Source organism: Coptis chinensis, chromosome 2, assembly GCF_015680905.1.
Source record: "Coptis chinensis isolate HL-2020 chromosome 2, ASM1568090v1, whole genome shotgun sequence".
In the NCBI taxonomy this organism is placed as follows: domain Eukaryota; kingdom Viridiplantae; phylum Streptophyta; class Magnoliopsida; order Ranunculales; family Ranunculaceae; genus Coptis; species Coptis chinensis.
Window position 1 is genome coordinate 62,629,655 of NC_141457.1, and position 15,907 is coordinate 62,645,561.

General features: G+C 41.1%; 1 protein-coding gene across 1 annotated transcript; it reads right to left on the reverse strand.

Annotated features, from left to right (window-relative positions):
* Positions 1 to 765: 765 nt before the first annotated feature.
* LOC147517053 (protein FAR1-RELATED SEQUENCE 5-like) lies at positions 766 to 1,269 on the reverse strand. Its single transcript, XM_086593462.1, has one exon. The coding sequence runs from the start codon at positions 1,267 to 1,269 to the stop codon at positions 766 to 768; it is 504 nt and encodes a 167-aa protein (XP_086449588.1).
* Positions 1,270 to 15,907: the final 14,638 nt, after the last annotated feature.

Consider the following 15,907-nt stretch of genomic DNA (forward strand, 5'->3'; position numbering starts at 1 on the left):
ATTTTATTAGTTGTTAGAACAAGTTTTGAATTTTATAATAAAATACTTAGTTTATATTTCAATCTTCAAATTCGAATTCAAGTTATTTTAATCAAGTTTAGTTTAATTTAATTATGTCTTATTATTATTATTTATTGTTAATGAACCCAATGAAACTAGGCTAAAAACTCCATTAGAGGAGTTTTATGAAGTCTATGTGAGGGTTATGATTGTTCTTCTTTGTGTTTCTTATTGTCTTATGTGCTTCAAGTTCAAGTTTTATAGTTGTCTAGAGATAGAGATTATAGAAGTTTAACTAGAGAAAGAAAACTCTACAAAGAGATTTGTGGTTGAGAATTTCTCTTATGTTAATCATATCTTAGTACAGAGATTGCTAGGATTGGTTAGGGATCAATAATAAATTGTGGCTTTTGTTGTTTTACCTTGTGTAGATTAATAAAGGTTAAAATTAAAACATGAGAAACTAGTTAGAATAATTATAGCTTCACATAGATAGATTAATCCTTCCTCTATGTTCTTCCAATTCATTAAATTCACTTTTTAATTGCTTAGTTAAATTAGTTTAATTTATAATTAGTTTTAGTTTAAATAAATCACAACGCTACTCTCATTGTTCTCACTATTGTTTCCTTGTGGTTGATTAATTGAATTCGTTTAGTCTTGATAGATTAAGAGTGGAACGAATCCCGACTCTCTATATTGTATAATGAACTGAGAGTTGGAATATTGATTTAAGCACTTGTTTATGTGATTGATTATTTGTGTTTACGCATAGATAGTTAATTTACACTTAACATTTGTCTTTATCAGTGATCGACCGGACATCGAGCTTGGATACGACACGAGTGAATGTGTGTGATCCCCAACAAAATCTTTAACAATCCACAACTTTGCTTGGAAATCATAACCAACCTCAAAACGAGCTTCACATTTAAATCGAGTGATTGCTTTGGGTGCTCTTTTGCGTTTCCTCGGTATGAGACGCTTTGGATCTCGTTCACCTACAGCTGAGCACAAAAATCTCTGCTTAACACGATCACCATTTTTACGAACTCTCAAAGTATCCTTACGAACACTAAAACCCACTACCTTGGCATAATCATTATAAAGTATGTGCGCCTCCTCCAAAGTTTTGAACTGCAAAGAATAAAAAGTTGTTTTGTCTTCTTCATAAGGGCTATCAGCCTCTGACCTATTGACGGATGTATCCCTGGTGTTTGTAACTTCATAATTTTCACTATTCATCATGGAAATATTTGATTCATCCATTTCTTCACACCTAAAACTGTCAAAACATGTATTTTTAAGCCATTCTTCGTCGTCCTTGGAGATATGATTCATGGTAGGATCACTACATAAAACAAATGGAGACTTTTAGCACAAATTTACACAGTTCTACACCCTCTAAATGGTAATACTTGTAAGACATTAGAGAGGGGGCGCGGCCATTTACCCCCAACAAAATGGGCTGGCACCCACTTGGTAAAAGGGTAATGCCATAATGGTTATTCCACTAATTTCTTTTCTTAATATGGGTTTACAGCCTCGTCCACTAGAATGATATCCATTTGTTCTCATAAAGCATATACATAGAATATATCATACGTCATTCATGGGATGGGAATGAATCTCCAAAATTAAGAAACCCTAAGAACTCAACACATTATAACACAAATTGCAAATTGAATTGCAAACACGTTTCAAAAACCTTTCTTTAAGTTAAGGAACCAGTTTACTAACCTTATTGTTATTGTAAAGGTTGATAGTGTGTAAGAATGTAAGATGAAATTTTGACCAGTAACCGCGAATTGAAATTGAAATTGATTGATCAATTAACAAGGAAATGCGATCGACGGTCGATAGTTGTATTAAATGAAGTTAGGGGACGAGGAAGACCGATAATAAATTTTGTTATGTTGAAATGGTTAATATAAATGAAAACTGAAATCTAATCTAAATTAAAATAAAATGTAAATTATATTTTTGCCCTTTTAATTAAATGTTATTAAACATACATAGCCGGTTACCAAAAATAATACTAAAAAAAAACTTGGACCAGAAGCCTGCATACCGGTGCAGCAGGCGTACTCTAGATTTTGGAAAAAAACAATACATCTACAACAATTAGCAGTTCTAGAGTACACATGATGTATGGGTGTGTTGTGTATGGGTTCTCTATCTACAAATACATAGGGTCATGTGTTGGTGTAAGTACCCTCCGTTCTGCACTACAGTACACGTGTCCATACACCAGGTCGTTCTCTATCAGCTCGTACCACTCTATCAGAACGTACCAACGACCCAATCCCAGGTCGTCCCAAGTAGCAGTTGCAGCCATATATAGAAGCAAATCAACTAGCGCAATCCTGGAGCTCAGTCAACTCAACAATCAATGAGTCATTTATTTTGTAACATCAGAGTAATGACGAATCATCAAGATAGCACACAAGGTGGATCTACACTTCATAACGGCCTGGAGAAAATAAGGAAAGTTAGCTTAAACATCTATAAGTAAAGAGAGATGAACTACGTAAGACTCGATTCGAGTTTACCCTAAGAAACTTGATACGTAGGCAACTTTTATCCCAAGAAGAGTGCAGCCATTCCCTATCACACAAATCATCAGGTCGTTGTCCAGTAAACACCAAACCTCTACATTGGCGCCGTTTGCTGGTTCGTTTCCTTAAGAAAAGAACACACTCTTTTCTTAAGCCCACGAAGTTGGTCAGAAAAACCACCATGGACCACTCACTTCAAATGTTGGCAGATCAGATGAAGACACTCCAAGAAGCTTTCATCACCTTGCAACAAGAAAACCAGACGATGCGCGAGCAGGCCACCTCCAACGCCAACAATGGCACTCCAGACGCAGTAGAGAACAACGCCGTCACAGCCCTCACCACCACCACCAATCAAAGGTTAATTAGAAGACTTCGCATAAAGGTTGGAGAAGTCGAATGACAAGACAAACGCGATCCAGATCACTCAGAAAATACTCCAAACGTACAAATCGTCACCATTCACAATTGAAATCAGGGACAAACAACCTCCTTCAGAGTTCATCCAACCAACGTTCCCGTTGTACGACGTCAGCTCATGTCCAGCCAGCACGTAGCTCGTTTCAGCCAAACTCTCACACTCTATAGCGCTCCAGAGTACGACTACCTGAAGTGCAAGCTCTTTCCATCCATCTTGAAGGACGGAGCTTTAGAATGGTTCTACACGCTCACTCCTGACTCAATCAGCAACTTCGACAAGCTAGCTGAGACGTTCGCCGCAGAGTTCACCCACAATAGGAAGAAACAAGCCGACCTGGACTCCTTGTTTCAACTAAAGCAAACACATGGCAGGACGATCCGCATATTCCTGGGACGTTTCAAAAAGGAGCTCCTCTCAATGGAGCCAGGCTTAAAGGATAGCTTTGCAACTTCGACATTCACCAACGCTCTCTTGGATGACTTCGACCCAGCAGGATCTCTGATGCGCAACAAACCAGAATGCTTAGATGACCTGTATCACAAAATTGACAAGTACATCAAGTACGAAGAGTGGCTGGCCCAGCGCAAGGGCAAAGAAGTTCTCGCAGTAAGCGACAAGCGAGAACCCAAAGAAGACAAGCACTACTCGGGCAGCAACAACAACAACAACAACAACAACAAGGGCTCCAACTCCCACAAGCCCTCTTACACAAAAAGAGAATTCTCCAACTTCTCTAGGATGCCAAGCTAGATTCTGAAGAAGATCTATACAGCACCATACTTCAAACCCAACATCAACAAGGTGATCGCCATACCAGAATGTCCATACTGCCATTTTCACAAACTCCACCACCATGACACCAATGAATGTTGGAGCCTCAAACACTACCTCCAAGACTTAGTCGAGGAGGGCAAATTGAAAGAGTTCCTGCCAGAAAGCGAGCTCAGGCATAAGCTGGATGCTAAACGCCACAGAAGCAGGAGCTGCAGCCACGAACGTCCTGCCAACAACAGAAGTAGGAATAGAACGGTTCGACGATCTAAATCTCCAGGTCGGTCGAGATACAATAGGAGACAATACTCCTTCGACAATGACGAAGAGAAGGTAATCAACATGATTACTGATACCTCCAACGATGAAACATCAGGTCGGGAAAAGTGCAAAAGGGTAGGAGCGCTTTAGGAGATCTACCATCTCTCCCACAAAGGTGAAGTCATCACTCCTACCAGCTCTCAGTCAACGACCTCATTAACATTCATGGAGGACGATCTAGACAAGGTGTGCCTACCCTACAATGATGCCCTAGTAGTGCACGTCAAAATCAATGGGTGGACAGTCAAAAGAGTCCTTAACGATCCAGGCAGCTCGTGCGACATACTTTTCTATCAAACATACAAAGACATGCACCTACCAGACTCGGTAATGATAGAATCAAATGCACCGCTCTATGGGTTCAACAGAGATCGCACAGATGCCATTGGAGATGTCATTCTACCAGTCTCCATTAGTGAAAAGGAAGACATGGTCAAAACTTCAACACACTTCAGTGTGATCGATGTCAAGTCGTCTTACACTGCCATTCTAGGATGCCGATGGATTCACAAGATCCAAGCAATTCCATCAACCCTACACCAGGTCCTGCGATTCCCCGGACCTCAAGGCATCATGGAGCTTAGAAGCAACCAACTAGAAGCTCACCGATGCAATCACGTCAGCACAACAACCACACCAAAGCCTCAGATCGTCGAAAGCAAGGACATCCCAAAGAAGCAAGATCCTCAAGCTTCCAGCCCTCCACCAGCAGCCACAGACAAGCTCAAAGGGAAATAAGCACAAATAGAACCTGAAGAAAAAGTCAATTTGGGCACAAATGATGACCCAAAGTTTGTCTATGTCGGGGTTGATTTAGACCCCAAGCTCAAGGAGCAACTTGTCAAATTTTTATCTCTCAATAAAGATGTTTTTGCTTGGTCGTATATCGATATGCCTGGAATCGACCCACAGGTCGCTTGCCACAAATTAAATATCAATCCAAATGTAAAGCCTATCAAACAACGACCTCGCAAACTGGCTCTCAAATTTCAGAAAGCCATCAATGAAGAGATATAAAAGCTAAAAAATGTGGGATTCATCAGAGAAGTCGAGTACCTGACCTGGCTAGCTAACATCGTAGCCGTTCCCAAGAAGAACAGCCAGGTACGACTATGCATAGACTTCACCAACGTCAACAAGCACTGCCCCAAGGACAGCTTCCCCCTGCCAAGAATTGACGTTCTGGTCAATCAAACATGTGGTCACGAACTCTTTTCGTTCATGGACGCATATAGTGGATACAATCAAATACCACTGGCAGAGGAAGACCAGGAAAAGACTTCCTTCATCACCGAACAGGGAACGTTCTGCTACAACGTCCTACCATTCGGCTTGAAGAATGCAGGCGCAACTTACCAAAGACTGGTCACAAAAATGTTCAAAGACTTGCTGGGCGACACTATGGAAGTCTACATAGACGATATGGTAATCAAAAGAAAAAAAGCTAGAGATCACATTTCTTACCTACAAGAAGCCTTTGAACGACTGCGCCAAAATAAAATGAAGCACAACCCAGCAAAATGCGTATTCGGGGTAGCTTCAGGAAAATTCCTAGGATACCTCGTCTCACAAAGGTGCATCGAAGCAAACCCAGAACAGATACGAGCTCTCCTCGAAATGCCAGAACCGACCTCCAAGCAACAAATCTACAAGTTATCTGGCATGGTCTCAACCCTTAACAGATTCATCTCACGTGCCTCTGACAAGTGTAGACCATTCCTGCAAATACTAAAGAAGGGCGCAACATTCACATGGATAGACGAATGCCAAAAAGCTTTCAACGGCCTGAAAGCTTACCTATCAACTCTTCCCGTCCTGTCCAAACCAACAGAAGGAGAGACACTGGGGCTTTATCTTGCAACTACCGACTTCGCTATCAGCTCGGTGCTCTTTCCCGAACATGAAGGAATCGAAAAGCCAGTCTACTTCACCAGCAAGACATTGGCCGACTCAGAAAAATATTACTCCCCAATAGAGTAAACAATGTTAGCTTTGTTGTACTCAGCTCGGAAGTTCTGACCTTACTTCCAGGCTCACAGCATCAAGGTCATCACCGATGTGCCCATTAAATAGATCTTGAGTTCTAGTAACAAAACAGCCTGCATGGCCAAATGGGCTGAAGAACTCGGAGAACATCACATCGACTTCGTTCCCAAAACATCTCGCAAAGGTCAGGTCGTTGCTGATTTCTTAATAGACTTCCCCGTCGAAGATATCAACTGGGAACCCGAGCCAATTACTTCATTTCATCAACCATCCACCCCAGACACATGGCACCTCTATGTAGATGGAGCATACAACAACAGCGGTAGTGAACTGGGGGCTGTGTTAACTTCACCAGAAGGAACACAACTACAAAAGTCAATCAAGATCGACTTTGCAACTTCCAACAATGAAGTAGAGTACCAAGCTTTAATCACAGGCCTCCGCATGGCACAGAAGCTACAAGTCCAGAAGCTCAAAGCTCACAGTGACTCACAGCTAATCGTCAAATAGACCACCAAAGAGTGTGTCACAAACGGAGTAAACCTAGCCAAGTACGCTCAGGTCGGTAATGACATCATCAGCTCATTCAAGACATTCTCCTTGGAACATATTCCTCGATAGGACAACAGACATGCAGACAGCTTGGCTTTCCTAGCCTCGAAGACCCAAGAGACATGTCCAACCACAATTTACATTAACATCCTGGAGAGGCATGCATACCAACAAGAAATGGTCAACAACCTCACAGACTTTCAGCCCTCATCCGAAGAAGAGATCACTCAATCCTGGATGGGCCTATTTCTGCAATTTAACCTACATGGAGAGCTCCCAGCAGAAGCAAAGAATGCTCGTGCCATAAAATTCCGAGCTCCCAGATACACTGTAATCAACGGATGATTGTTCCACAAATCCGCAGGTGGACCTCACCTAAGGTGCATAACTCCACGTGAAGGCCAACTCATCTTTGACGAGATTCACAAAGTTGAATGAGGCAACCATGCATGAGCAAGATCTCTGGCTCACAAAGCAATCGCCCAAGGGTATTATTGGCCAGGCATGCACATCGAGGCAAAGACATATGTTCTCAAATGCCACCAATGTCAAACATTTAGACACAACCATCTGAGTCCAGCGTGAGAGCTGATCAACATAGACAACCCATGGCCTTTTCATATGTGGGGGCTAGACATCATGGGACCATTCATCCCACAAAAGAAAACATGACTCAAATACGTCCTAGCAGCCACAGATTACTTCACCAAATGGGTAGAAGCAATCCCACTAGTCCAAGTCAAAGACGTCCACGTCATCAACTTCATATGGATCAATATCATCACAAGATTTGGTCTCCCCCACACCCTTGTCATGGACAACGGAACTCAATTTGCTAGCTCACAAGTCAAGGCATTTCTGCAAAAATGGTGCATCATTCAAGCATTTTCTACACCTAGATATGCACAAAACATGGGTCAAGCAAAGGCTACCAAAAAAGCAATCAAGGAAAATCTCCAAAAGAAATTGGAGAGCAAGAAAAGCAAATGGCCGGACCAACTCGAGAACATTCTGTGGGCTTACAGAACAACAGCCAGAGCCAGTACTAATGAATCTCCTTTCACACTTTGCTCCAGAACAGAGGCAGTCATACCATCAGAACTCACAATCACAACCACACGTTTTGACATAGTCGAGTCAGGAGATAATGACACCATCTTGACAAAAGAAGTTGATCTCCTAGAAAAGCGAAGGGAAACAGCTGCAATATCCCTAGCTCGGTACCACCAAACAATCCAACGATCTTATAACAAGAAGGTCGTCCCAAGATCTTTCCAAGCTGGTGACCTAATCCTCAAAAAGACTTAAGCTCCAGCCAAGCTTGACCAAACATGGGAAGGCCCCTACATCGTTGACAAAGTCGTTGGAAATGGAGCATACTGAATCAAAACGCAGCTCGGTGATATGCTTCCCTGACCTTGGAATACATCTCTCCTCAAGCGATTTTATCAATAAATTTTTTTAGATGTATCAGTTAATATGAATAAAATTTCATCAACATTTTGAGTACAAATGTCATCTTTTGCATTACATAACTACCAGTATTTCGCACTACGCAACCCGACCTTGGATATCACAATGTCAGGTTGTACATCAAAGACAGAGTCAAGAACGACTCAACTACAATTACCACGCAGTGGTAAATTATCAATCAATCCAACCCAAGGTCCCCCAAAAGGACCCTAAATCAACTTAACACCAACGCATCGGCAGGGTTAAGCATGATTCAACTGTAAATTCCACGCAATTATCAATCAAATCCAAACATATGGAACCCCCAAAAGGACCCACAGTCAACTTAAGGCCTTTGAAGAGGGTTACGTTTGGCTCAACTGTAACTACCAATCAAAGGCTAGTTATCAGACAATTGGAGTTCCCCCAAAAGGAATAAGCCAATCAAATGCACAAAAGGCGACCTAGGTGAAAGCTACGATCATCTAGCCAGGTCGTGCAGGACATTAGACGATCTACCATAGTACAACAAGTCATAAGGACTACCACTATGCAGTACAGGTCGTCATACAATGAATCAAACAACAATAAAAGCAATCACATCCACGAAAAATTCAAAGACAACATCAAGACAGAACAAGTAAGTAATTTAAATACTTTACTACTTACAAAATTTAGTTGGATACTAGAGGCCCCCAAGTTATCCTGAGAAAACGACATCAGCACCCCCATCATCAAAAAATCAAAGTTATCAGTATCAGTATCAACCAAAGCAAGTGAGAAAACATAGTTCATCATCATTCAAACACATCAATAGCAAATAGAGAAAAGGCACAGTCAGAGGACACGGGGAAGATTCTCCACATTCAAAGGCTCTAGTGGGCCACCCTCTTCACCAATAGGGCCCCCAGCTAAATCACCACTCACATTCACAAGTTATGTGGAGACCTCCTCAGTTGGCTAAATGGCTGGAGCAAGAGCAAGGTCGGATGGTATATCAGGTCGTCTACTAGCATCTACAATAGTACTTTCCACAACTACTGTTGCAGTCCCACTTTCAACCGACCTCTTCAGGGTTTTATACTTACGTTCTAGCTCCAGTAGGTCGTCCACCAGAACGTAAGTATCACCGCTCTCTACCAAGTCGACCAGGTCGTTATATTCCTTCTGAGCCCTTTCAGCAACAACCTGCACATTCCTGCACTCACCAATCCAGTTTTGCACCTCCACCTTTGAAGCATCAAGAGACGGTTGCAACAAGGCCACCTTCCCAGCAAGATCTCCGACCTGCGACCTCAGCCCAGATATTTCAGCTCGCTCCACCTCTTGAATAGCGAACAGCTTGTCATAAGCCTCCTTGGCAGCATCCAACTCCTTCTTGTATAGGTCGAAGATAAGGGCCATCTCTTCCAGCTTCCTATACATAGTCAGGACCTGACAACAAACAAAGTAAATCACAAAGCAGTAAAAGTGGAAAACAAGACAATACCCAGGTCAGAGAGGCACTTACAAAGTACAAGGAGCGATCCATATCTTTAATATTCATCCCAAGTCCTTCCCAGTCTCCAGTTGGTGTCTATCTCCATCCAGGGCAATGCTCTCCAGCAACCCTCCAGTTCTTGAAACTACAGTCCCCATTCTTCACAAACTTACTCAACCCACTCGCTAGGTCCTCATAGGTGACAAACATATCGAGAACGTCATCAGCACTCTTGTCACGTGGGGCTGTACTCCCCGATCCCTTCAACTTCTGGGCAATTGGCTCATTCTCACTAGCCTTCTTCTTGCCCCAGGTATCAGCAACCCCCACATCAACAGCAAGTTCCTTTAGATCCATCCTCTTCAATGGCGCCCAACCTACAAAAGAACGACCTCCACCAGTACTAGGTCATTCCTCAGATTCAGTTCGGGACTTCTTCGATCCCTCCGTCTCAACCACTTCAGAACGCCTTTTCAAATTAAGCCTCTAGAACTGAGTAGGAGCTTCACCACTACCACCAGCACTCCCACCACCGGGACCAGAACGTTCACCATCACCAAGTTTAGAGCGTTTGGATGCAGAACGTTCACCATCACCCACTTCAGAGCGTTTGGATGCAGAAAGTTCAACATCACCCACTTCAGAGCGTTTTGGAGGCAGAACGGTTTTCTACAGCCCCTCCAGACGTCCTCACTGAAGCAGAATGGCTATCAGCAGCCCCTTCAGCCATTCTCACTCCAAAAACAGGTGCCTTCCTTTGGCTCTCCCTCTACATCCTCTTCTCCGAGCTAGAATCAGAAATATCAAGAACAAGCTTTTAAGTCCTCTTATTCTGCTCAGCTTTCTTCTTGTTAATCGTCATACCACCATGCCTCTTAAAATAATGAGCAACCTCCCCTAACAAAGCTTGTTTCTCCTCCCAACTCAAACAAGCAGACTTTTCTATAACGTCAAGCTAAGAACGACCCCGAATGGAAACCTCTGCACAAAAGGAAACAAAAAATATCATAACGTACAACATATCAAACACAAGGTTTACCTACAAAAGAGCTACCTACCAGCCCACTTTACAGAGCGGGCATTTAGCTCACACCCAGAGGGGGTGTAATTACCCACAACCAACAATGGCCTACGCCCTCATTCCTCTTTACTTACCCCCATAATCACAGATGACTTCCCCCTTAGGACCTGCAAACTACAGTTCAGAGCAGACGATTTCTTCACAGAAAAATGCTCCAACACATCCCCTAAGCGGATATTATAACCTCACTCATTCAACAAATCCAACACATGGAAAACCTTCCAATTATTCCCTACGAACTGGCATGGGGCTTTGTCACAATAGTTCAAAACCTCAACAGTAAGACGGGAAAATGACAACCTCATCCCTGCCTTCAACTGCCCATAACAAACCACTACTCCACCATCCGGAGGAACATAATCCTTGTTATATATCCTCCTCTCCTTACTCAGGTCGTACATCTCCAGGTCGGCTTCTACTCAACCAAACTCCTCCTTCAGATCAGCATAAAGCGACCTAGGCCCCACTTCCTCAACCATCGTCTCCACTGAAGAAGACGATGAAGCCCCATCTCCACTACGAACCCTAACTTCAACATCATCTCTACTCAAAGTTCTCTCTCTCCACTGATCAACCTCAACTCTCCCACTCAAACTATCACTGGTAGCAGACATTACGAGTTCAAAAATAAACAAAAGATCAAATTTTGCAAGATCAAAAGATGCACCTGATACCAAAGATTGGAAAAGTTTTTTTCTTTTCTTTCTTTCTTTCTTTCTTTCGCTCTACTTTTTCCTAGATTGATGAAATGAGGAAGTGAAACACCTTAACACGTCAAAACCCCTCAGTTGCCAAAACCTCGAGAGAATACAAAATATTTTGTGTTCCCACATAACACAATCATTACTCGCCCACAAATCACCGTGATTTCGGGCCCACGAATCCAGCCCAACAGTTCCCGCATATTTTTCAAAAGCTAATTAAACCTACCAGCTATCCGGCACATGTTTTAAAAACTTTATTTTACCCTTCCTTTTTACTTCATAGCTGTCCAAAGAACGGATCAAATAAAAAGGGTTGTGTAAGTACCCTCCGTTCTGCACTACAGTACACGTGTCCATATACCAGGTCGTTCTTTATCAGCTCGTACCACTCTATTAGAACGCACCAACGACCCAATCCCAGGTCATCCCAAGTAGCAGTTACAACCATATATAGAAGCAAATCAACTAGCGTAATCCTGGAGCTTAGTCAACTCAACAATCAAGGAGTCATTTACTTTGTAACATCAGAATAATGACAAATCATCAAGATAGCACACAAGGTGGATCTACACTTCATAACGGCCTGGAGCAAATAAGGAAAATCAACTCAAACATCTATAAGTAGAGAGAGATGAACTACGTAAGGCTTGATTCGAGTTTACCCCATGAAACTTGATACGTAGGCAACTCTTATCCCACGAAGAGTGCAGCCATTCCCTATCACACAAATCATCACGTCGTTGTCCAGTAAACACCAAACCTATACAGTTGGAAAAAGTATTATCAGCAGTGAATCTATTTTAATAAATTATTTTCCCAATTATACCCATACCACTTTTTACATATTCCAATACCAAAAATCAAACAAATAATTTAATTTAATATAAGGACAAATAAGTAATTCTACCCTATAATTAACATATTTACTATTTTTTTCTTTGTAAATCAATCTGAAATTTTGACATTTTCAAAACCAAAATTCCAACCAAAATTTTGATATATTCTAAAGTTTGATTTTTATTTTATTTTACCCCTAACGAAGTTAAAAGAATTATATACTTTAAAAATCAAAATTTCATGTTATTTTATATTCGAAATTTATTTGTTTTGGATACTACCCATTACTAAATAAGTTATTAAATGACGAATTACTAAACGGCGAATTATTTATGCTAGTACAACTGAATAAAATTATGTTGTTCAATTTTAATGCACAGATTCATAAATAAGTTCGTACATATCACGGGCATCGACCTTGAACAAAATACTAGTTTTTGAGTAAAAACAATGGTCCAAAGGCTAATGGGTTCAAACTCCAAAGGGAAAAAAAATCTTGATAGTGTTCTTGGAATGACAACTGCAAATTGGTGCAACGGGAAAAAAATCTTTAATATATATATCAAACAAGCACCAGTTTTGATAGTACATGGTAAATTAATTGAAATATCACAATTTGTTGCGGAATTGGTATAATCATGCTAAATTAATTGAAATATCACAAGTGTGTGGAGATTTAGCATAATAAGAGGAGATTAAAAGAAATATCATCGTTAAAAGGAGCTCGCCGATAGTAATGTATGAGTAGATCACATGTATTTCATCATGTGGTTTACGTAGATAAGTCCATCATTGCCTCATTGGGCAGCAAATAAGGTTGAACATTGCATGGCAGAAGAAAGAGACATCGTGTGCGCGCTTCAGTTGCACATGATGAAGGCGCGTGCGCGTTCAGTCGGTTCATGACAAGTTTGACCGATATTAGTGTTTCTATAAAAGGGAAGACTCCATTCTTAGAAACCAGAGACGATTTTCTGTACTTGTGTTATATATATATATATATATATATATATATATATATATATATATATATATATATATATATAAGAAATTAATCAAGCAATAAACCCCTTTCTTCTCCCGTGGATGTAGGCTGCCGCATTAGCACCGAACAATTATAAATCTTGTGTTTTGTCTCTTTGACTGGCTGTTTAATTCTACAAGGTATCAGAGCGGAGCGCTTAATCTCTTCTCTAAATCAATCTAAATAAACACAAAACACTATGTCATATCCAAAACCAAACCCAAAGTCTGCTGTAACAACAGAGATTGATTCTAATCCCGGTTGGAAGCTGTCATCAATTCTATTGAATGGAACAAACTATATACATTGGTCTAGGGCTGTTTTGCTATCTCTGGGTGGCAAGAGGAAATTAGGGTTCATTAATGGTGAAAAGGTGTGTCCTGCCATTGATGATGCCGAATATGAGAATTGGGTTTCCAATGATCAGCTTGTTCGATCTTAGTTACTCAATTCTATGGAGTCAACTATTGCTAGAATGTTTACTTTCTCTGATTCTGCAAAGGAGATGTGGGATTCAATTGAAGATTTATAAGGAAACCAGAACAATTTTTCCCGTGTTTTTTAACTTCAACTTGCAGTCGGTGCTTTGCAACAAGGTGAGAAGACTTTTATAGAACACCTTGGGAATTTGAAGAAATTGTGGGATGAGTTAAACATATATCGTCCACACACCACAGATGCTAAGACTCTTTTGAAACGGTCTGAAGAGGATAAAATCTTCACAGTATTTCGTAGTCTTAAACCAAAATATGAAAATCTGGAAAGCAATATTCTAATGGAAAGCACTCTTCCATCACTTGCTGCTGTTTGTGCAACTATTCAAAGAGAGGAAACAAGGAAGAAAACCATGAACTCCGAGGTGAAGTCCTCAATCTCTGAATCTACTGTATTATTTGCAGAAAACGATTTTCGAAAGAAGTCACAAGGATTTGAAAAAGGTAAGGGAAAAAGGGAACCATCTCACTGTGATCATTGTGGAAAGAACTAGCACACCAAGGACCGTTGTTGGGAATTATATCCGTATCTTAAAAAGGAAAAGGAACTGTCCAAGAAAGAGCATGCCGCAGTAGCCGAGACATCAATGTCCAACTCAGATATTAGTCATCAATTGAGTCAAATTCTCCAACAACTCACTAAGTCCATGCCATCTAGCAAAGGTTAGTATGTCTCAACTCATGTGTCAGGTAATTTACATGCCTATTTTACTATGCTAGAAAATAGTAACTCATAGATAACTTATTCGGGGGATACTGATCATATGGAAAATTTCCCTGCCTCTGTCCATAATTTTGTGTCCAAAACCGATAAACATAATATTTCCATGCATAGCCAATGGCTCCACCGTTCCCATTCTAGGTAGTGGTCAAGTGGATTTTTTTTAATCAAAGTCTTAAGAATGATGCTCTAGTTGTTCTTTCCTTCCCTGTCCAACTTCTATCTGTTGGCAAACTTACAAATTCTTTAAATTGTGATGTCATTTTTTCTCCTAACTCTGTCATCTTTCAGGATCGAACGTCGAAGAGGACGATTGGTGAAGGAATTTATTCCAATGGACTCTATTTATTGAAGTCGCATAAGAAGGCGTGTCAAGCTAGTGGTTTACTTGAGAGTCATATTTTGCATAAAAGACTTAGGCATCCATCTAGTTATGTCCTGTCAAATTTGTTTCCGCATGTTTCTATAAACTCTGATGATGTTTGCGATGTTTGTCAATTTTCTAAACAAACTCGTTTACCTTTTCCAAACTCGCGTTCTATGTCTAATAATTTGTTTGAGTTAATTCACTCTGATTTATGGGGACCTGCTCCCATTAATTATTATGATTGCTATAAGTATTTTGTGTTGTTTATTGATGATAAATCTCGTGCTACATGGTTATATTTGTTGAAATCAAAGACTGAGGTTGTGAATGTTTTCAAGGATTTTCATAGTATGATTACTAATCAGTTTGCTGGAAAAATCAAGACGTTTAGATCTGACAATGGAACTGAGTTTTGCAAAGGCTTGTTACCTGAGTACCTTCGTAGCCAAGGGATAATTCATCAAACTAGCTGTGTTGGCACACCTCACCAGAATGGCGTGGCTGAAAGAAAAAGCAGACACCTTTTGGAGACAACTCGTGCTCTTATGTTGGGCATGAATGTTCCTAAGTAATACTGGTCTCATGGCATCTTAACTGCTGCTTATTTGATTAATCGTCTTCCCAGTCGGGTTCTTGGTTTTAAATCCCCATTGGAAGTGCTCAAATCTAGGCCACTGGATCTCTTTCATCTGCGAGTTTTTGGGTGTGTTTGTTATGTGCATCAGCAAGCTATTCATCGAGATAAATTCGATGCTCAGGCTACTCGATGTGTTTTGGTTGGTTATTCTACCACTCAGAAAGGCTACATATGTTACAATCCAGCAACAAGAAAACTGGTTATCTCTCATGCTGTCCGATTTGTGGAATCTGAAGCTTTTTTTCAAAATCCAGCTATGCCTGGGAATCGGTCCCAGGGGGAGTGTTTGGCAGATTTAGCACCTCTCCCAGCAATTGGTGAAGATATAGTTCCTGCCACAGAAGTTATTGAACCCACTGAAGTTATGGGTTCTATTGAAGAAAGGGCGCGGGCGAGCTCAGTGACTAAGCAACTAAGAGGCGCGCGCGCTCTAGCTCCCGACAACTTTCCAATAACTGAGGTGCGGGCGCGCTCACAAAATGAGCTAATAGAGGCACGAGC